General features: G+C 42.9%; 2 protein-coding genes across 2 annotated transcripts in view; one reads left to right on the top strand and one right to left on the bottom strand.

The window, feature by feature from the left end:
- Positions 1 to 5,672, top strand: part of VOPP1 (VOPP1 WW domain binding protein) — a 62,292-nt gene extending 56,620 nt beyond the window's left edge. Inside the window, exons 3-5 of the mRNA XM_066557143.1 lie at positions 807 to 884; positions 2,895 to 3,031; positions 5,217 to 5,672. Coding sequence (XP_066413240.1) covers positions 807 to 884; positions 2,895 to 3,031; positions 5,217 to 5,398 — 397 coding nt within the window. The 3' untranslated portion in view covers positions 5,399 to 5,672. The remainder of the gene's footprint in view (positions 1 to 806; positions 885 to 2,894; positions 3,032 to 5,216) is intronic.
- Positions 5,673 to 9,991: 4,319 nt separating this feature from the next.
- LANCL2 (LanC like glutathione S-transferase 2) overlaps positions 9,992 to 20,228 on the bottom strand; it is a 33,008-nt gene continuing 22,771 nt past the window's right edge. The window contains exons 7-9 of the mRNA XM_066557132.1: positions 18,155 to 18,331; positions 14,818 to 14,890; positions 9,992 to 13,096 (exon numbers count right to left, since the gene is read on the bottom strand). Of these exons, the coding sequence (XP_066413229.1) occupies positions 12,981 to 13,096; positions 14,818 to 14,890; positions 18,155 to 18,331 (366 nt within the window). The 3' untranslated portion in view covers positions 9,992 to 12,980. The remainder of the gene's footprint in view (positions 13,097 to 14,817; positions 14,891 to 18,154; positions 18,332 to 20,228) is intronic.

The following is a 20,228-nucleotide window of genomic DNA, read 5'->3' as shown; positions in this document are numbered from 1 at the left end:
TATTTCTATATGCTTATTTTCATTCAAGTCTGCAACATACCACAGATTTTGTGTTAACTTGATCCTTTTCCCTACTAAGTTTCACTGGAGTGGGAGTAGGAGTTACCATAGGAATTGTTCAGAGGTTGCCCTTAATGTATGTGCTTGCTTTTTGTGCAGTGGTACCTCATGCACACAATGACTGGGGATGTAATACCTTTAAAAATGTTCTGTGCATACAAAATATTAATGTGAAGTGTGGGGTTTTTTAGACTAAAGGCTGCTTTAATAATAGGACTTGCTGGCAGTTGTAATCCAGTGCAACTTCTGAGAAGAAAAAAGGGCATAAAATTTGCAAATAATGGTACAATTGGAATTTTCTCTGTACTCAGTGGTTTCTCTGCTTGGAAGGTGCTGATTTCAAAGAAAGGGTGATCTGGCAGTTTCATTCTGGCAGTTCTTGTCTGTTCTGTGAATAAAACTCCAAACATCTGTTGGGGGTCTGCAGTATTCATTTACTGTGAAAGGAAAACACAGTGATACTGCTTTTCTTTATAACTTGTCCTTTTTTATATAGAATTGAACACCATTTTCGGTCTTTAGAGGTGATTTGAGATAAGTATATAGGAAATTAGTTTCAATAACATGGGAGAAGTTCCTGAATAGGGATAGAGCTGTGCTGTGCATATTATTGACATCTTTATCCAGCCAAGGGTAGTCTGTTCTTAAAATAATGCTTTGTTTGGGGGTGTGAATGGTGTCAGGGTTGGGAATGCCATTTCAATCTGACAGCCACTCAACAGCTCTGTGTCCTTGTTTCTCCACAGATGTCGCTCGTATGAGGATTGCTGTGGGTCAAGATGCTGTGTAAGAGCTCTCTCTATCCAGCGACTATGGTATTTTTGGTAGGTGCTGCAGGGCATTTGGGAATTTTGTGTTTGTTCTTGTTGGTCAGACTTAAATCAGGATATTGTCAGCCCTGGTATTTTAAACTACAGTAGGTGCAAGTATGTAGGAAGGTATGTGTGTACATAGAAATGCACAGATTTTGTTTCTTTCTTATAAAATTCTCCTGATGTAGTAAGAGAACACTGAAAAAGGAGGTTAATCATGTCAGGCTGACCTTTCCTGCTTCTGCATCCTGCTGCTTTTTACAAGCAGTGGTTCCACTTTTATCCAGAATTGCAGAATTCTTTATGCCTGTCCCAGCTACTACCAAACAGCAACGTTCTTCCTGGTTTTTTTGGGCACTCAGTTTTAAAAGTGGATCCTATAAGCAGGATTGTGCTTTTAGGGAGGATTTAATATAGTCCTGCCAGCTGAATTGAGGCTTCAATTAAAAAGGAAGAGAAGTACATTTATGGCTATGAGGATTTCACTGGAGATGACAGCAGAGGAAAAGAAGGCAGAAAGACTGAGCTTGTGAAACCAGCAGCAGTAATCTGGATAAAGCTTAAACTAATCACTGCTATATGCATAATGAAAAAATAAGGTAAATTCCTTTTGGAGTGAATTTAAGAAAGCACCTGAATAAAACCTTCTCATTACAGTTGAGAGAAAGGAAAGGCTCCCTTGAAAACCTTTTTTCAGGCATTTTAATGTGGAACTTGAAGACTGATTTTTAAAAAAGCCTTCAAAACTGAAACAAATAAACAGTGAGAAACAGAAGCCTGATGTATACTATAATACAGAGATTTCCCAAAGCTGACTGTGGGATTTCAGTGTACAATCCTTACTGATATAAGTGAAGAGCTCTCTATCTCAATCCCTGGGGTGATGTCGTAAATCTCTGTTTCTCTGCTCTGAAAAAAATCCTTTGCAGGAACACTGCCAAAGGGGAATGTATAAATATTGGCTCAGGGAAAAAGAACCTCCTTCTGCTCTCGTTTCTAATGTAGAAACAAGAACAGAGTTTGAGCCTTTGCATGAAGTAACTCTTGCTGCTATTCTGTGCCACAGTCTTCCTCCCAGCCACCTGGGAATTTTCCAGAGATAAGCATGGTGTGTAGGCTTGCCTCTGGCCAACTTCCTTGCCTTCCAAAAAACCACAATTTTCATTGTCTTCCAGTAAAAGGCCATGAAATAAGATGACAATTACAGGCAGAAGAACCATTCCAATTTACAAGAGCTTTTATGAGTCACTGGAGTGTCTGGTAACTGATCAAGGAAACACAGTGAAAGCCGCTGTCTAAAGACCAAAATCTGTGTGCCCTTGCTGCATGTTCCTGTTTCCACCACACCAGGGCAAGGAAATGATGAGGACAGTTTAATTAGGTTGTAAAAGATGCTGAGAGAAGGAGAATTGTGGCTAAATAATGTATTTTTTTTAATGGAGAATGTAATATTCCATGTAGGAAGTGCAAAGCAAAATTTGTCGCTATCAGTACTGAATGCTTGAGTCTTCTGGCTTGAGCTTAAGTGCCAGCTACTGTATTTCCCATGGGAGTTGAAATTAAAATGTTGAGTTAATTTAAGAATATCTGAGATTCTTCTTTAAATGGCAGATGCAGAGCAGTATTCCTCTCTGTACTCCACGAACATCCTGAGCAGCCTAAATGCTGTGAGCCTCGGGCCTGCATCCAAGAGGCGCAGTTTGAAACTGTACAGACCTGGAATTTCAGTTTAGCATCCCAGTGGCCAAGGTCATGTGTGAACCTGAACTTTTGAAAAGTTCAAGTGTGTTTTACTTTTGGGTTACATGCCAGAGAACACTGACAATAGTACTAATCACTGAAGATTGATGTCCCTAATACATCTATAAGTGCTCCATGAGTGCTATCCCAAATCCCTCTCAAGAGGCAACCTGTTTGAGAAATCCTGTTAAAAGTTGTAGGTTGTTGTATTCTCAGTGAACAGTCTGGATTTAAATGCTGCCTGAATGTGCAGGTTTTGACTTCCCTCTTCTTTTTGCTTAGGTTCCTTTTGATGATGGGAGTTTTGTTCTGTTGTGGAGCTGGTTTCTTTATCCGAAGGCGGATGTATCCTCCTCCATTAGTAGAAGAACCTACTTTTAATGTGTCTTACACCAGACAACCAGTCAACAATGCATCAGGTCAGAGACTTCTCATAACAAGTTTCACTGGTTTCTTACTTTGGCCAAGGCACTAAAAAAGGGTGGGTTTTGAGCTTTTGTTTCACTGGTTTTTGGACACTGTGCAATTTGTACAAGGGATTGCACTACACTCAGACATGCATCCACCTCCTGCAGTGAGTGATGTTCTCAGCCTTTCCAACAGCATAATTCAGCTGCAGTGTACAGAAGGGGTGTTGAAACACATGGGATGACAGAACTTTCAGTTCTGTTTTGATTCCTAATACCTTTACAGGTGTGTGTCCATGTGTGGAAGGAGGCTAGCAAGCTCTCCCTTTGCAGTGTAGACAAAATGATAGGTGTCCAAATTCAACAGTCACAGGAAGAAAGAGTTTTAAATACAATTGATAACATCTGCCAGAGCTGAAGGAAAGCCTAGCATTTTCTTCCACAATCTGGCCATCTTGCAGGTTTTTTTGATTTGCCTTCAGTGTTCTGTCCTGCAGTCTTTCTGTGCCAAAGTGGTCTTTTTCCCCTTGTTAGTCTGATTGCTGTCTCTCTAGTAAATAATTACTGTGAGCATCAGGAGGACCTGCCTAGTGAAGGCTCCTCTGCTAAAATTGCTCTCTAAGTTTGTAATTTCTTTCTGTCTGGTAGCTAGTTCCACTTGGGAACACTCCTAGGCCTTAATTGTTAAAAAGATGCTACAGAGACAAACTGACACTTCTTTGTTTCAATTCAAAGGGGTTTTTAGGGCTCCCATTCTGCATCCGTTTTTCTCCTTAACTGAACAGAGAGCATTTTGCAGCTGGGGGGGAGCCAATCCAACTAGACTAATATTTTTAAGCCTGAAAAATAGCCTGGAGTTTATGTGAACAGAGAGTGTCTTTGGCTGAACTGATAAACACCAGATTTAAATTTGGAGCAGTTTTACTCTTTCATGGTGCTTCATGGAACATTAATTGTGGGCAAATATAAAATAAGCACAAGCTCTTTGATGACCTGATTATGGCACCTGCTTCCAGACTGTTACTACTGTTACTTAAAAGCTTTGGGCTCTGAGCTAACCCCACAATTTATTTTATTTTTTATTTTTAGTTTTTTCCACTGTTCTAGAAATATTTAACAGCAAAAGCAATGAGAATTAGTAGTCAAGCAAGTTCCCATTTTCCAGTAATTACTCTTCTGGGTTCGGTACCAGTAGCCAATTCACTGTTGAGGTGGAGCCCTCAAAATGTGGCTCATTGCCTATCTCCTTTCTTCCCTGCAGAGATAGCAGCAGCATCTTCTGCCATTCCAGCAGCATCTGCTGGGAGTAGTGCTCCACAGACTGGCACCAAAAGAAGAAAACCTGTTGCTCAGCCATGACGTTTTCCCCAGTCCATCTTTATTTAAACAGACAGAGAGGGGAAAAAAAAAAAAGCTAACTTAGATCTTGAGATATTCTGTGACTTCAGTTGCATTAAGTCATCTTCCACCACACTGTGATATCTGAGGAGGGTTACACACCAGCTTTGTTCTTATGGCAGCAATCTCTGTTACTCCTTATGTGTCACAGCCAAGGAATTTTGTGTTTGGCCATATATTTGCTTTCTTTGTCCCTGCAGGCTCCAACATAATTTCCTAATACGAATCTTTGCAAAGCAATCTTGTCCCATTGTGTTAGCCAGCAGTGACTGACTGCAGCTTGGCTCTTTGCTTCATACAGGTTCACCTCTAAACTGTGGGAGGGAAATTATCCATCTGAGCTTCACTCTGGCTTATCAGCAGATCCAGGACACCACAAAATAATCTCTGAAGTCCTTTTGTAAGACTTGACACTTGAGTCAGGGCCACAGTAGAGACTCCTTTGTCCATCTGGGATCCCACACCTCTCCTCTCTGCAGACAAAAAGCTTTTCTGTCAGAGCAACTGAACAGGGCTCACTGTTTTCTCTTTGAAATGGTAGTTGCTCGGGGCAGTGGTGCCCTTTCATTCACTAAGTGATTTCCATTGGATGCAAAACTCAAACTTTTTAGTAGTATCTGAAGAGGTGAATGCAGTCCTGCCAGCCTGTTTTTTTTCTGGAAGGGAGAAAGACTCCTTGTCCTTGCTCTGATGAACACTTTGAAAACCTTGTCCGAGTATGCAGACACAGGCCCTGGGGGAGCACAGCCTGATGCCTGTGCTGTTGCTGATACCTTTTCTCTCCTTTTCTTTCTTTCAGGGTCACAACAACCTGGAGTGCCGTATTACACAGATCCAGGTGGACCTGTGATGAATCCCATGGCTATGGCTTTCCACGTCCAGCCCAATTCCCCACAAGGAAACCCGGTTTACCCACCCCCACCTTCCTACTGCAACACACCACCTCCCCCATATGAGCAGGTGGTGAAATCCTCCACATGAGGACTCTGGCTCTCTGACCTGACTGTGTGAGAAGAAGGTGCAATTGCAAAATGGCCAAGAAGGAGGGCACCTGCCCTTTTGAACACTTGCTAGTTCCCAAGTCCTCTCTCCTTCCCTTCCCTGCACCTTTCCTCATTAAAGTTACTTGCAAAAGGGTGATTTTTAAATTTTTTTTCTTTTTTTTTTTAGTAAAAGTGGATTTTTTCTTTTTCTTCAAAATGAGAGAAGTTGTCTTTGTAATGCTTTTAATGGAAACCTATATTTAAAACCTGTATGTCTTTCTCTTTATTTATTGTTTGTTTCAAACAAGGTTTTAATTGCGTCGTGGCAGGTTACTGATAGCAGTTCTTGTGACCCCAGAGTGATGTGCAGCCTCCTAAGACCCCACAGCAGAAATGTCCTCAGCTAAGGGAAATGACAGACAAAGAAGATAAAGGTAGAAGCAGCAGGGCAATGATTTTACCAGAAATTGTGACTACCATCTTTTGCTTTTAGTCTTTTCTTTTACATCTCAGTTCTGATGGCTAACAGAAAGATGCTCTGATAAAAATCACTGTGACTAGAGTACCAGTATTGCTTGAGTTGTGGCAGGGGCTCCGCCAAGTGCCCTAGAAAAGAGGGAGTTGTTACTTTAAATGATGCATCCAGAATTAAGGACTGGGACTTGAGTGTTTCTTGCCCATCATGTGAACTTCACCTATGTGTTTGGTATCTTGGCTCCCCTTGTTTTGCCAGCGCTGAGATTGTATGAAATAGACAATGACCTACATGTTGGCTTGAGAGGAAGGTGTTACAATCTCAGAACTATTTTTACCTCTTGACAGAACAGTGAGAAACACTGAAATGCATAAGTTTTCTTCCCTAAATTAGAAAATATTTACAGTAAGAAGGAATGGGAGCATAGGTACAAGTTTACTCCCTTTGGCATTGATGGGAGTTTAGTCCCTGAGAAATAGTATCTTCCATTACAGTCTTACTGCTGCCACAAAGAATACCAAGTAAAGCTGTCATCTTAGGTGATGGATCTGTAAATCTCCTCTCCTCTCTAGGTCAGAAAAGTAATAACTTTTTGGGACAGGTTCTTAATAGCATTCTTTGACCTGGTGCACAGATAGTTTGGCTTTCAATATCTTTTAGCTCTTCATGTATTTTGTTGTGAGTGCTCACGGCCAATCCTCTGAGTGACCACAAATGAACATCTTTGAATAAACACAGAGCCCCTTTGCCTGTGAGGGCTCTCACACCCATCCATGTCTAGCAAAAATTTGAAGTTGCTCTGAAACATGACTTCTACTAATGGGACCTTCTCCCTTTGTGCATATTAAGTCATGTCACTGAGCAGTGACAAAAAAGAGATGCCATTGCCTCCTGCAGAATAAGAGCTGAGGGTTAAGAGTCCCATGTGGTCTTTTGGGTACCAGGTGAATGCTCCTGTGTGACAGCAGCCAGGGCACAGGGGTTTCACTGTGGTGGTTTGGAGTCATCTGAAGACCTGTGTTGCACAGGGAGCCAAAGCTTTTATTGCTGCTGTTCTGTGCCAGTGGCTTTTGAACTTGTTTCTAGGTGTCAAGCTGGATTTGCAAAATATCCCTTTTTCTGTGAATATGAGTGTCTAACAGAAAAACTTGTAAGGGCCACTGTTTCTTTCTGCTGGTGGAATCAGTAGCCATCTGGAGCAGAGCTAGCACTGGAGGAGTTCATTCCTGCGTACCTGACTTGGGTGAAATTGTAACCAAGGCTTTTCCTTACTGTGCATCACAATAAGGGACAAAGCAAAGTACTTCTGTGTGTGCAGTCTTAGCTTGAGGGACACTTCAGATAACAAAAAAGTACATTTTATGGAGGAATAAGAGGTCCATCTGCACATCACAACTGTATATATTTTCTTAATTAGCTTGCACTTGATGTGTGAAAGCTGTGTATGTCACTATGGTTGTGTTTACAGAACATATTTTTTTAAAAGCAATTCCAACCTTTTTCTGTCAATAGGAATTACAGACCTCATTTTAATAGGTGTTGTTAAGTCCTTTTATATTATAAAATGTATCATCTGTGACAGCTGGCATTGTCCTGGACACACTGAATAGAAGCCTTTGTACAGTGAAATTCAACTTCAGGTGAAGTTCTCCTGAAGTCTGGCTCGTTTATTTCCTAGAGTTGATGGATGACACTACCTCGTACAACACAGGGAATTCTCTGCTAGCAAACTTGCTTGGTCTTGAAAACACAGCACCTGCGTAGGCATCCATAGGCATTAATTGCAGATTGTTTACATGCCTTTCCTCCAGTTGCCTCACCAATTCCAACAGGATTTTACTTGGCACTGGCCATGCCCTAGGAGTTGCCAGCTGCTGCAGCTTTGCTATTGTGAACTTCCCCATGGGGTTTGGTTCTTTATCTGCTGGGATTCTCTGGGTGCAGCCACTGCATCCTCTCTCAAACACTAGAGAGGTTTTGGTGCCTCCCTGAGGCAGGGTGGTGTTCTGACAACAAAATAAGGTTGGTTGTCATGGCTGAGAGCCCTGGCGATCTGTGGAGCATTCCCCTGCCCCTTCCCAGAGGCACTGGACCAGTGTTCAGCTGACTCCCAGCCAGCCTTTGAGATCTACCTCAGGAAGGTGATTTTTGTGTCTTGTCTCCTGGTTCTTGCAGTGAGGTTTGATCCAGGGTGGTTAAACCCGTTGACAGGGCTTGGCCAGAAGGGGCTGCTTTAGTGGAGCCACTGAACCTGGGTGGGGAGCCGGGAGTATGAACAATGCAACCCATCGAGTCCTTTCTTCAATTCTGCATCCCCAAAATGTCTGGTGTACCTCTGAGGAGGCAGGCACCAGACAGGGGTCTCTGCCCCTGTGACCTGGCAGCAGGAAGAATGAGAAGGGGATTAGTGCCCTTCTGCTGAAATATCCAACTATGCTGCTTCATGGGAAGAGGCACCACCAGTGACTCTTGGTTCACCTTGCCTGTAGCTCTGGTTGGGCCTGTGTTTCATCACTTTGGGAAGTGATAATGTAGTGACAACTTTTTATGGTTTGTGGGTGTTTTTTGGGCTTATTTTTTTCCTTTGGAGCCTTTGTGACAGCTTACACTACTGTAACAACAAACAGCTGGAACTATATTTTCCAAAAAAGTATGCAGACCATGTGAAGCAAAGAAGGTTTTCTTTCTTCCCTGCTTTAAAAACCCCAACTCCAAAACCTCAGATAGGTTAGCTCCATATACATATATCCAAAACGTCACTTTTTGGCACACAGGTCAGCCAAGAAGCCGTAACACTTTTTCAGATAGTGAAGCCTGTCTTCTTTTTCTGATCTGACATTGCTAATTGAGTAGGTGGAACAGGATGCCTTTGTAGGCCCTGTGGCTGTGGGAACCCTCCCCTCTGATGTCACCAGGAGCTGAGCTGCCTTACAGTCTGTACTATTTGGCAGGGAAACGACTACAGAGACACCATGCAGGGCAAGATCCAGCATGACACAGCTTTTACAAAGCAGCTGCTAGATAATAAGGCAATTAAAGATGAGAGGTGCAACTGGCAGCCACTGTTCCAAGCTGCCATGTGCTGCAAGGTGAACGTGGCAGCAGAGAAGGCAGAGGGAACAGTGACAAATTAAGCAGCCCTGCCTTCCTGCAACAATCTGTTATTTTAGCTTTATGCAGTGAGAGGAGTCACAAGGATGGATGTCTCTTTACCTGTCCCACTCTGCTTCTCTCCTGCTGCCTAACCTTATCTTACCTAATAGCTACAAGCTGGATTTACCACAATCCACTTGTAGATGTCGAGGTCCCTGTGCACAAATCACACTGGCCCTGACTGGAACCAGTGAAAACATATGGGAAAAAAGTGAACAGTTTCAGTAGGAAAGGCTGCTGCATCAAACACCCTGCTGGGCAGGGCTCAGGCAGCACAGTGGTGACTCTGCCCTAGCTGTGAGGTGACACACAGCACATGCACTGCCTCCCATGCATCTCTCATGTGCTATTCTGCTGTGCTAGAGATCAGGTGAGGGTTATAAGCTACACCTGAATTTGTACAGATTGTCTGCAGACCAGAACTGATCCTCTCCATCCAAAAAAAGCAGCAGTTTCTCTTGGTGGCCAAGATGGCCATGAGTGGTACAAAGGGCAGTGTGAAACAGAAATACTACCCTGGGCCTGCAGCATACTTGATGTTTCCTTCTGTTAAAGCCTAGCTAGAGGATCATTTCATACTTCTTCAAAGGTGGGAAACAGCTTTTACTCAGCTGGACAGGGAGATTTCATACATGTGTTTTAAAAACCAGTTCATCCTGAGTCTGGCTTTAGTGGCAAACTCTTCAACAGGATCTGTGAGGCCACAAAGGAAAGCAGAGCTTTGCACTAAGCAACATACACTAAAAATCATCTGGGAGCAGCAGCAGGAAAGGCACCTGCAGTGCTAGGAAAATGGGAAGGTTACAAACCCAGCAATCTGCCCTCTTTCTGGCATGTGTTTCATCCTGCAGGACTATAAGATAGGGAAGCAGCTCAGCAGTCAGTTCAGTGGGACAGCTATCACCACAGTGCTGGAGGGAAGGAAGGAGAACCACAATGAAGAAAAAACCAGACTCACACAAATTACCACCACATAGCTTAATCTTTACTAATAAAGCCAAAGAACAAAACATCAGCATTTTTTCCTCTTTTTCTGCCCAAAGGGCATTTCCATTTTTAACACTACTGCTTTTTGCAACAGATGAACTATTACACACAGACAAAGCAAACCAGGGAATATTAAGACATTTTCTACATTTGTAGTTTGATGTCATTTCTGACGACAATGCTTTGGTGAAATGCACTTTTTCACCTTCACACTTCTAGCTTTCTTTAAGGGGCCACCTAGATACCTCAATGCTGTGACAAACGGAAAGGAGGAGCCACGGGGAAAGTCACATCAGGAAGATGAGGCAGATGCACTGTCAAGATACTTCCCAGCTCAATACATTTCCAGTCTTACTCAGTTCTGAGAGGGTTCTGCAGAGAAGGATGGTGCCAGGCCCCACCATGGCAGAAGGCTGGCTATGGTACCAAAGAGCAGGTAGCTGACTTGCTCATTATCTTGACAGGTATACTCCAGCATCCTGGGGATCTGCTCTGCATTCAGCTGTTCTTAGTGTGTATATATCTGTGCATTTTAAAAACTAACAGGTTTTAATTCCCTTTAGGCTCCAGCCAGCCAAACTCACCTCCCACAGGAGCCATTCCAAGCACAGTAGCCACGACCAATATGCAGATAATCACGGAATGAAAAACCTGCCAGCTGACCCCCTAGTTAAACAGTCCATACAACAGAGGCTTGGGATTTGCCAGGGTGGCCAGTGTTTGCAGGCAGTTCCTGTAAATGTGGTGAGCCCTTTCCCTGTTAACACACCCAACATGCTCTGCACCCACAGTGGAGGGGAAGGAACAAAGAGGTGGGGGGTGATGTGGAACAGGATCAGAGCTGCCATCTACCTCTGTTAGTATTTCTCTGAGACTTCCCGGGCAAGTTTCCTTCCTGGCTTTTCTATGGGCAGGATCAGGGATCCACAGGCTGAAGAAAGAAACAGAGTTAGCTCTTGGCATTCTTGGCATGGAGGAATCTCTCATCGAGATGTCTCTGTTGGTACACTGTGCATTGCCTGCATGACCTTCCAACTCTTCCTGTTCCTCACTGATCCCCCACATTAATAACTCCCTCTGTTCCTCACTTTTCTGCTCTGCTCCTGTTTGCTTCAGCCCAGCTGCTTGCCATGCAGCATTCCCCACTCCCTTTCAGCATTTTCCCCAATCTCTAGCTGTCGAGATGCAGCTGGGTTTGTTGCTCCCATCTCACCTTCTGCCTTTGCCAGAGGGGTGGAGAATTCTCTTCTGCTGCTCCCATGTTTTAATCCTCCCTGACAAACCAGCAGAGAAGCTGCTACACTGTGACATTAAGCTGTTTGTGCACTTACATTGCCGCTGCTGTCCAGCAGAATTGAATGGAGAAATTATTAACATCGCAAGGGATTTGGCAAGGGGCACTGGAACGTGCTCAAGGAAGTCACCTGCCAGGTGACAAATCAAGTCACCGATTTATACGGGAGCAACAATGCATCTCCTAGCCCAACCACAGACACTGGCACTCAGCAGATGGCCCACAGGTCACAGATATCCTGATGTGTGCCCTAAAGGTCAAACTGTGCCATCTGTCACATTCACACCTGACAGAAGATACCAATTAAAATGAGCACCTGGACTGAGCACAAGGAGACCTGGGGGAGGATGACCATAGAGCCCAAGTGACTGGGAGTGCACTACACTTCAGGTACTACTTGACACATAAACCTGCTCTAAGAGTACTCAAAGTATGTCCCACTTCTCCCAAACCAATGGCCTGATACTCAGGAGCACCTGGAGGCAGGTCTAGTATTTCACAACCCCACCACACTACAGGGGGAAGCAAAGCACTAGCAGCAGTTAAGACTATGGGAAAAGAGCTTTTACTGTGTGGATTTGAAGATGAATTATACTTCAATTACAGCCACTAGCAACGGCTTCATATTGCTCAATAATCTCTGCAGCTTCCAAAGCAGCTGGTACTTATCACTCCTCTACTACTACATGGGAGGGGAGGGCCAGAACAAATCACCACTTTGGTTCCAAAGTAACAACCATCCTGAGCTACCTGCATGGGAGGATTGCCCTGGCAGCCTCCCTTGCTCATCTGTATTTGAGATGCTGCAGGAGAGGTTTATGCCAAATCGAGGTCAAGGAAAGGAGAAGCAGTTATGCTGTCCAGGCTCTGCTGTTGGTGGTAGAGGGAGGTTAGTCTGAGTGACTCCACCTGCAGTTTAAGCTCATGGCATGGGATGGGCTTTGCAGTGGTGGGAAGAAGCATCTCCCCCCTGCTATAAGCACCTAACACACTAACCAGCTGCAGCTATCAAAGGAACAACAGAAGAAGCCTCCCACAACAGCAGCAAAAGACAAGTCAGATCCCTTCCAACCTGCTAACTTTCTGAAAACAGAAATGGCCTCACGCCTCTTCAACAAAACAGGCTGAATCTCCACTGGCTTAGCTTGTAAGGACTGTGGAGAAAAAGGCAGAAAAAAATGAACACAGAAACATTTTCATCTCTTTGTAGAGCTGCCAGCACACCAGTGAAGCTGGGCACCGTCCTGCAGCGAGCTCTCCCTGCGGGTAACCACGCTGCAGAAAGCAACACTGCTTTTGTGAGTCATGCACGGAGGTACAGGACAGAGATTCACACGGAGACCAACTTTTGGCTAACAACAAAAGACTCGGATCAACACACAACACCAATAAACGTGCAGAGCATGGCAAAGACCTGAAGAGACAAATACAACAGAAGAGAGAAAAGTTCAAAACTTGACTTCTCTGGTCCTACATCTGAAGGTGTCACTTTAACAGAACTCAAGTGTGGCTTCTCCTGTTCATGCTCTAATGACTTCATGGTCCTTTGGGGCAGAAGGGGTGAGAGAAGGGCTTTATCCATCTGTCAGTTCAGCGTCAAGTTCATTCACTATCAGAGGCACGAAACAGTCTCATCTCTTTTGGCATCAGTTTCCTTTCAAAATGATGGTTTTAGCTGTCCTGTTCCACTTTGTTTTCCCTCCTTTGAGGTCTAAGTTCAAACGCTGGAAACTGGGAAGTCTCCGGTACTGAAATGTCTGAGAGGAAGTGAATAGCTCCAGCCATACCTAAAACATAACGAGAAGGAGATCATTGTGCACATTAAAATAGCACAGCTGACAGCAAAGGCAACAGCACCTATTTGAACACCTCCCTTACTGGCATCTTTTTTAAAAGAGGTGAATTTAGACCCTACAGAAAGGCAAGTTCATCTGTACTTTGCCCAAAAAACAAATTTTCTTTGGAAATATCAAAGGCAAGGACCAAGATGTGTCTGCTAACATCTCTTCAACTGAAAAACCTCAATGCTATTTCAAATTAAGAAAAAGTTAATCCAGCCTTGGACTGTCCTTCATAATTTGAGCAGCTCTTGCTTCTCATTTCACTGGTTAAAAGAAAAAGCCAGAACTTTATTGTGAAGTACAGATTCATTTCCTCACTATCCATGAAGAGGCCATCCAGACCCCAAAGTGCATCACCCAACAGAACTCATAGGGTGACAGACAGGAGAGGCACAACAAGGAAATCATACAAATATAAGTTCAGTTTTATGCTAAAATCCTATTTTATAAACAGCTATGCATATATATAAAGGAACCTTTCTGAATTACAGTATCTGATTGAAACAAAACAGGACAATTCCATAAGATGCACATGCAACTTCTGTTCAAAGCACACATGTTCAGGCAGAATTGGACAACTGCAGGCATGATTTTAGCTACAAAAAGAAACAAAGCCCCAGTTTAAGTGGTTTTTCCATCTCAAATATGAGATTTCTATATTTTTCTTTTAAAAATCTAGACAAAAACCAAAATATAAGCTCTATGTCATCATTCAAGCACAAATCATCCAGCTCTTTGCACTGTTTCACCTTCTCAACAAATTTCAAAGCTTTTATACAACAGATTGTATGCATGCTCTTTTCCCTCCTACAAGAGTTCTCAGGAATAGGAATACTTATGCTTTTCTCCTTTAAGCATTAAGACAATAGCTCTGAATTTAGAAGGGCTGCATATAAACTCCTGCTCTCTTGTGTTCATTCATGCCCTGGATTGTTAATTTGCGAATATCCCCGCTCAGCTGCTGTAATTTCAAGTATCTGCGGCAGGTGGCACACGAGGCTCGTTGTTCATGGAGCAGCTGTGGTGCTACCTTAAATCCTACTTGGATCTGTAATTCCTCGCTACTGATTCTGTAACATGAGGATGATACAAGGAATAGAAAATAAAAAATAAAAAATACAAAGCTCTAGGAAAGTATCTGGTAACATCTTGGAACTTAAAGATAAGCCCCTAAGAACTCTGCACTGCTTTCCTGTTCAAGTGATTTGGGTTCATATTAAAACTACCTTTTCCCTGGTTGAGTATGGCAGAAGAGAAGGCCTAGTTCTGACAGCTAGCAGCAAGCTGGAGACCCCCTACCCACAGCTGCTCCTCTGCCCAGTCCCTCTGAAAAACCACCTGTGACAAAACTGTTTCCTGAACTTCTGTTTGCTTTAAACCAAGCTGCATCAGCACAGTAGAATTTTATTCCAGACTAACACTGCCACTGGTTTTTACATTCAAGCTGCTGAAATGAAAGCAGGAGTGAGAGTTGTGACAGTGAATGATTTTTCTTTGTCCTTTTCTACCCCCTGCCTTCTTTTAGGCAGAGATGATGGTATGGGGGGGGGGGGGGTTAATAGTGGAGGAACCCACCAAAGACTTCCCAACTCCTACACATGTGCCAAAGTTGCAAGGATGCCCCTCTTTCCTGTAGTACAAGACCATCTGCAACATCAGCACTTTACCTTCAAAGAGGGAATAAGGTCGGTCAGGAATACGACATCCATGCGCACCATACTCCAAACACCATTCAGCAAACTGGGGAACACATTAAAAATATATTTTTATTCAAGACTGTTAAATGCAAGCTTGAGTATCTGAATATCATTAATAGGTACAAAATGTAAGTGTAAGCAGACACACAACACATAAATCACTGAGATCAATTTGTTCTCCTTCAACCATGACAAGGCCTGCAATCAGGTTTTAAAATATGTATTTGCATAGAATGAGTTTCAGTTTCATAACAACTTAATGGTGGGGTAGACATCTGCTTTTTGTAAATCAACCCTGCTACATGCCAAGGAAAAATGCTGTAAGAACAGATATACTTGGTCAAAATTTACTAATATTCTATCAGTCTCTTATCTCTCTTGGTGCTTAATTTATCCACGAACTGAAGACTTATAGCTGTTAATTGCATTTTGGTTTTCTTTCATTTCTGTGCACCAATTTAGAGTATTCAATCTTCAGCTGTCATTAATTAGTTTCATTTATTTGCTCTCCCCAAGCCTTATGAAAAATCATTATAAATACAGTTAGACAATTATGGTCATCAATGTTTTGTTGCAAGAGATGGATTACCATTAAAAAGAGTTAACAGTTAAGTGTCTTTCTCACATTTGATCAGCACTGCTGCAGTAGCTACATTAGACACACATGGCTTATGAACTACATCTGGATCAATTCAGTAACAACCATTACTTCTCCTTTATGGCTCCCCAGAGCGTCAGGGGGGCACAAGTTCCTCTGGCATTTCTGTGCTTGGATGCAAACCACTGCTTGTTCGAAATACATGCACAGAATCCTGCAAAACTAACAACTGAAAGGTCTCTCCCTGCTCCCCCTGCAGTTTGGCCTACCTGCTAGCAAACACATCAGCCTAAATAGAGGGTGCCCCTGCCCTAGAGCTGGGGCTCTATGGGGTCTAAACATGATACCAGAGCCATCAGTCTGTTCATTAGAAGGAAAGGGGTGGTATCTCCTCTCTCCCTCCCCTCCCCACTCTGTTCTGTTTAAATATTTAGTGGAGGATAATGATCTTCTCTTGATAGAGGTATGTGCATATGTGTGTGTCTTCTGGAAACACAAGGAAAAAACCACAAACACTGTGATTCACACTGTTATTAAGAACTGATTAAACATTTCTGGGCACCCTCTGGGTATAGATCTCCAAACTATGGTTTAATTCTCCCATGTAATCCTATTTGAAATGTGAGGACCAAACATGTTTATGGCATGTTTATAAGCTACAATCAATTCTTGCAACATCCACATCTGATTGCACACTAGCCTTGATTATTACTTCCAGCCTGGGAACTGCAACAGAAATTTAAAAAATGCACCTTAGGCTACTGAAACACAACCATCATTTGCAAATACATAGCTTCAGCTCAACTGGGATCCAGTAAGCCACAGGATCTTTGTTTAACTGGTGGGGGGAGAAGAGGGAGAAGAAACAATATCTTAGGAAGACATCTGACATTATTTGTCACACAGACTGGCATGCTTGCCACCAACAGTGGCAGTCACAAGGCTGAACAGCACAGGGCTCAATGCTCTGTTGCCTGCAGCCCAGGACGCCACAGCCCCTGTCGCCTCTTACACACAGGCCAGCTACGAGCGCCTCAGCTCCTGACAATTTGAGAGAAAAGCTGTGAGGATAAAACGCGAAGGACAAAGCAGGGGTCTCCCTCTATTCAAGTTCTTGTGGTTCATTTGTGAAACAGCTTCATGAGGCAGGTATTCCAGGAAAGACTCCTTCCCCTGGGCTTGATGTTTTCGGTGTGAAGAAGCACTCCTGGGAGGGCAGCCATCTCATTCTCTCAGTTACATGCCTCTAGGTACCAACATAACTGCATGTTTGCTACCCTGCACACTCTGGCTCAGAAAGAAGATATTTCAAGAATGCCAGACAAGCAAATTCCTCTGCATGTTTCCCCTTACTCTGCCTGTTGTCTCCCCACTCTCCCACTTAGCATCCCCAAGGGGATGCTGGAGATGCTGAGTGGCAGAGAGGCTGCAAATCCACTGCCTGACTATGGTGGGCAGCTCCAGCAAACAGTCTTTGGCCACTGCACCACAACCTCCTTCTTAAAGGGATTTCAGGTACGTATCAGAGTCTCTGCCTTTTCTGGCTTTGAGACAGACATGTTAGCTTTTCTCTAGATAGGTGTGGACAAACACCTGGGCTCTCTGGGGCCAGAAATGCAGCACCACCAGGAGCTGCCAATGCTACCCAGAGCTGCAGAAGATGTGCTAGCATGAAGGATGATAGGGAGAGCTGACAGCCATGCTGCCAGCAATGCCTGCAGGGTGCTGTGGCTCACACATCAGCAGTGGGTGACTCCATGTTTAACAAAGTCACACATTTGCTGTGGGAGTACTGGGGTTTTATTTCAATCTCTAGGATGCAGGTATGTCTACAGGTGTCCTCACAGCATGATGCTTTGGTAAATGTGAGACAAGCAGCAGATTTTTAAAGCTCTGCTGAGAGAGGACAGGCTGACTGCAGAGATGAATACAGTAACTTTACATATGGCCAATATTCACAAAAAAGCACCTAGGAAGCAACTCGTCAAATTTCATTTGCAATACTGTGTAAAAGGCTTCACCTAAAAATCTGTGTACACAATATGAAAGAAAGCTCATGTCAGTGAATTAAACCAGAAAAAAAAATCCAACAAACCAAACCAAGGTCTTACTAGGTAAGAAAACAGGCAGAGAAAGCCTTCTCCTTCAGTAAGTGCTAGCACAGTCAGGAGCTGAGAGCAGAACTTGGACAATTCCAGTGAAAAAATTCTGAATGTGTTTTTCTCTGCAATTTGTATTAATAAAAAAACTCTAAGTGAGCAATTTAATAACTGCAATTTAGAGCTCTAAAAGCCCCAAACAGGCACTAGTCTGAAAACAAATAATTACAAAATACAAATACAAACAGCTTGAGGACCTGAGGAGGATAGTGAAACTCTCAGTGGAATAATTAGCACCACATAATATCAGTCTTTTATTGTTCAGGCAGGCTAATTTTCAGGCTCTTATTGTCTTCTGAATACATTTAGTCCCTCCCCTCTTACAAATAATTTGTCTGTTTCACTCTGCTTATTAAGACAGTGCCTGCCCCACATACACAGTTAAAGTCGTCCAGCCGAAGTGAGTGGAGTGGAGCGAGTGATGGGCCCTGTTACCCCACCCAGTGTCCCAGCCAGCCCCAGTGCACATCAGCCCAACCCCAGCCCAGTTTGTACAGGCACTGGGATGTGAAAGGGAGCAGTGATTTTGCTGGCATGCTGCAGAGCTCACCTTGCAAGCTCGGTAGAGGTACTTTCTGTCCTGAGTTAGGTTATAGAGAGACAAGAAGGAGTAGCCATTGCCAGCAGTACCATGGCAGATCCCATAACCTTTTCTCAATAAACCTCTCTGCCAGATGACATCACTGCAATCCATAGCATCTTTCAGGTATTTATCCTCTTTAAAAGTCTGTGGAATAAAAACAGAGAATAAACACACATCAATTGAAGTATTAATGAAAACAAAAGGAAGCTGTTCCTGACAGATGTTTTGCTGTTTGTGTAGGGCTTTTCCATATAAAATTTATTTTAGATTTTAATAATCTATTTTTCATAGACTTCTCTTTCTTAGTAGGTTGTTTCTCCTTTTCCTGCAGGGTAAAAGAAAAAACTTTTCTGTTTTTTGTTTTCAAAATCAGGACTCCCAAAGAAAAAGCTCAAGTTCAAGGCCTTTGGTTCCAAAACCTACAATCTATTTGAAGGCTATGTGGTCCTTTTTTCTTCATTTTCTATTCCCAAACCAGAATTTGAAAATACTTCTGTATGTGATGCTGCCTCAAAGAAACGTAAAACAGAATAATGGATATCAAATCTGGTCCTAAATTGCTGGTCTGGTCTTCATGGCCAATCCTTCCTGGTTGCTCACTGTCTGCCTTCAATTCCATGTCAAAAATGCACAAGAATTTTGCATAGGACAGGACTCTTTTCTCTGCCACAAATACATGCAGGAATCCCACATTTCCTTTATGAGTACTTGTATATTTGTATAGTATATACTCAGAAGCAGTTTGAGCAAAGGAACGCTTTTGCAAAGTTTACTACAACTGATATACATTTTAAACATAGAGGGCTCATACAGAAAGAAAAAACAAAAGCAAGGAATTTAGCTGATTAACACCAGAATTCCACCTTTATAAAGCCACTTTACAGATCAACAAACAAACAAAACCCCAAACCAACAACAACAAAAACCCCAACCTAAATAACCCCAACAAAACAAACCTGATGCACTACTGTAGACCTAGTCCTTTGGAGCTGGTATCCCCTGCCAAACTATTTAGTAAGATAATAGAAGCAACTAACATGTAAGATTCTTAAATACACAAGCTTGATACAGGAAGTGCCTCTCTCTGAACAGGGTTTGCCAGCTGCTTAGCTGTAACTTTTTGAATTAAGGCCTGGCAGCAGCACTTGATTTCCAGGACAAACACTGCTGTCTGTTATCACAAGTCCTGTGCCTGGTATGAAAGCATAGCCAGCAAAACACCTGCCAACTTTTTTCTTTCAGTGCTTCAAAAAGAAGAATATAAAGAATAATAGAAAAACATATGTTTCATCACTTTAAACACAGAAAGAGGCCAAAAAGGAGACTGCTAATCAGAACTTGGTCCTATCCCTCTCACCTCTTGCAAAACATTTTGTGCTGGGGAAAGCATCACATTGACAAAGAAGGAGAGAGTGGAGAAGTGTTAAGTCAATCTCCTGCCACAGTCCAAAGAAAAAGCAACTGCAACTGCTGTTACATGCAGCAATGCTGTAAGAAATTTAAAGTTCACATTCCAGGTAGCAGCATAAGTAATTATTCCATAAACCAAGCCTGCTTTTCATCAGCCCACCCAGATGCCAACCAGGGAATCTGTCAAGGAGGGCTGTCAAAAGCAAGAATCAATTTGCATAAATTTAATTAAATGGCATACTTTCAAATGTCATGCAAATCAGAAGCACACAAAAAGTCAGGTAGCAAACCTAGCTAAGAATGGAGAAGGGCAAACAGCAGGCTTGTGGTAGCTCAGCAGTTTTATTTATGCCCTGGAAGGGGCCTGGGATTTTAGCTCTGACATTAAGTTCTTGAGAGTTATATCTTAATAAAGGAGTAATTTATGGAAAACATTCTTTGGCAAGGCACATGAACCTATATTTTTGAAAACCAACATAATTGTTAAAACTCTTGGGATGAAGATTCAAAGAATTTAGGTCAAAGTTCTCACACCCAGGACTCTGATGCCAAACTCTTTAAATATACGTCTGTTTTCCAAGAAAGCTTAGTAACTGCTAGTGCCCTGAGAAGAAATTTTACCCACTTATTT

Source organism: Molothrus aeneus, chromosome 1 (assembly GCF_037042795.1).
Source record: "Molothrus aeneus isolate 106 chromosome 1, BPBGC_Maene_1.0, whole genome shotgun sequence".
In the NCBI taxonomy this organism is placed as follows: domain Eukaryota; kingdom Metazoa; phylum Chordata; class Aves; order Passeriformes; family Icteridae; genus Molothrus; species Molothrus aeneus.
The sequence above is the reverse complement of the archived record's forward strand: the minus strand, read 5'-3'. Positions and strand labels throughout refer to the sequence as shown.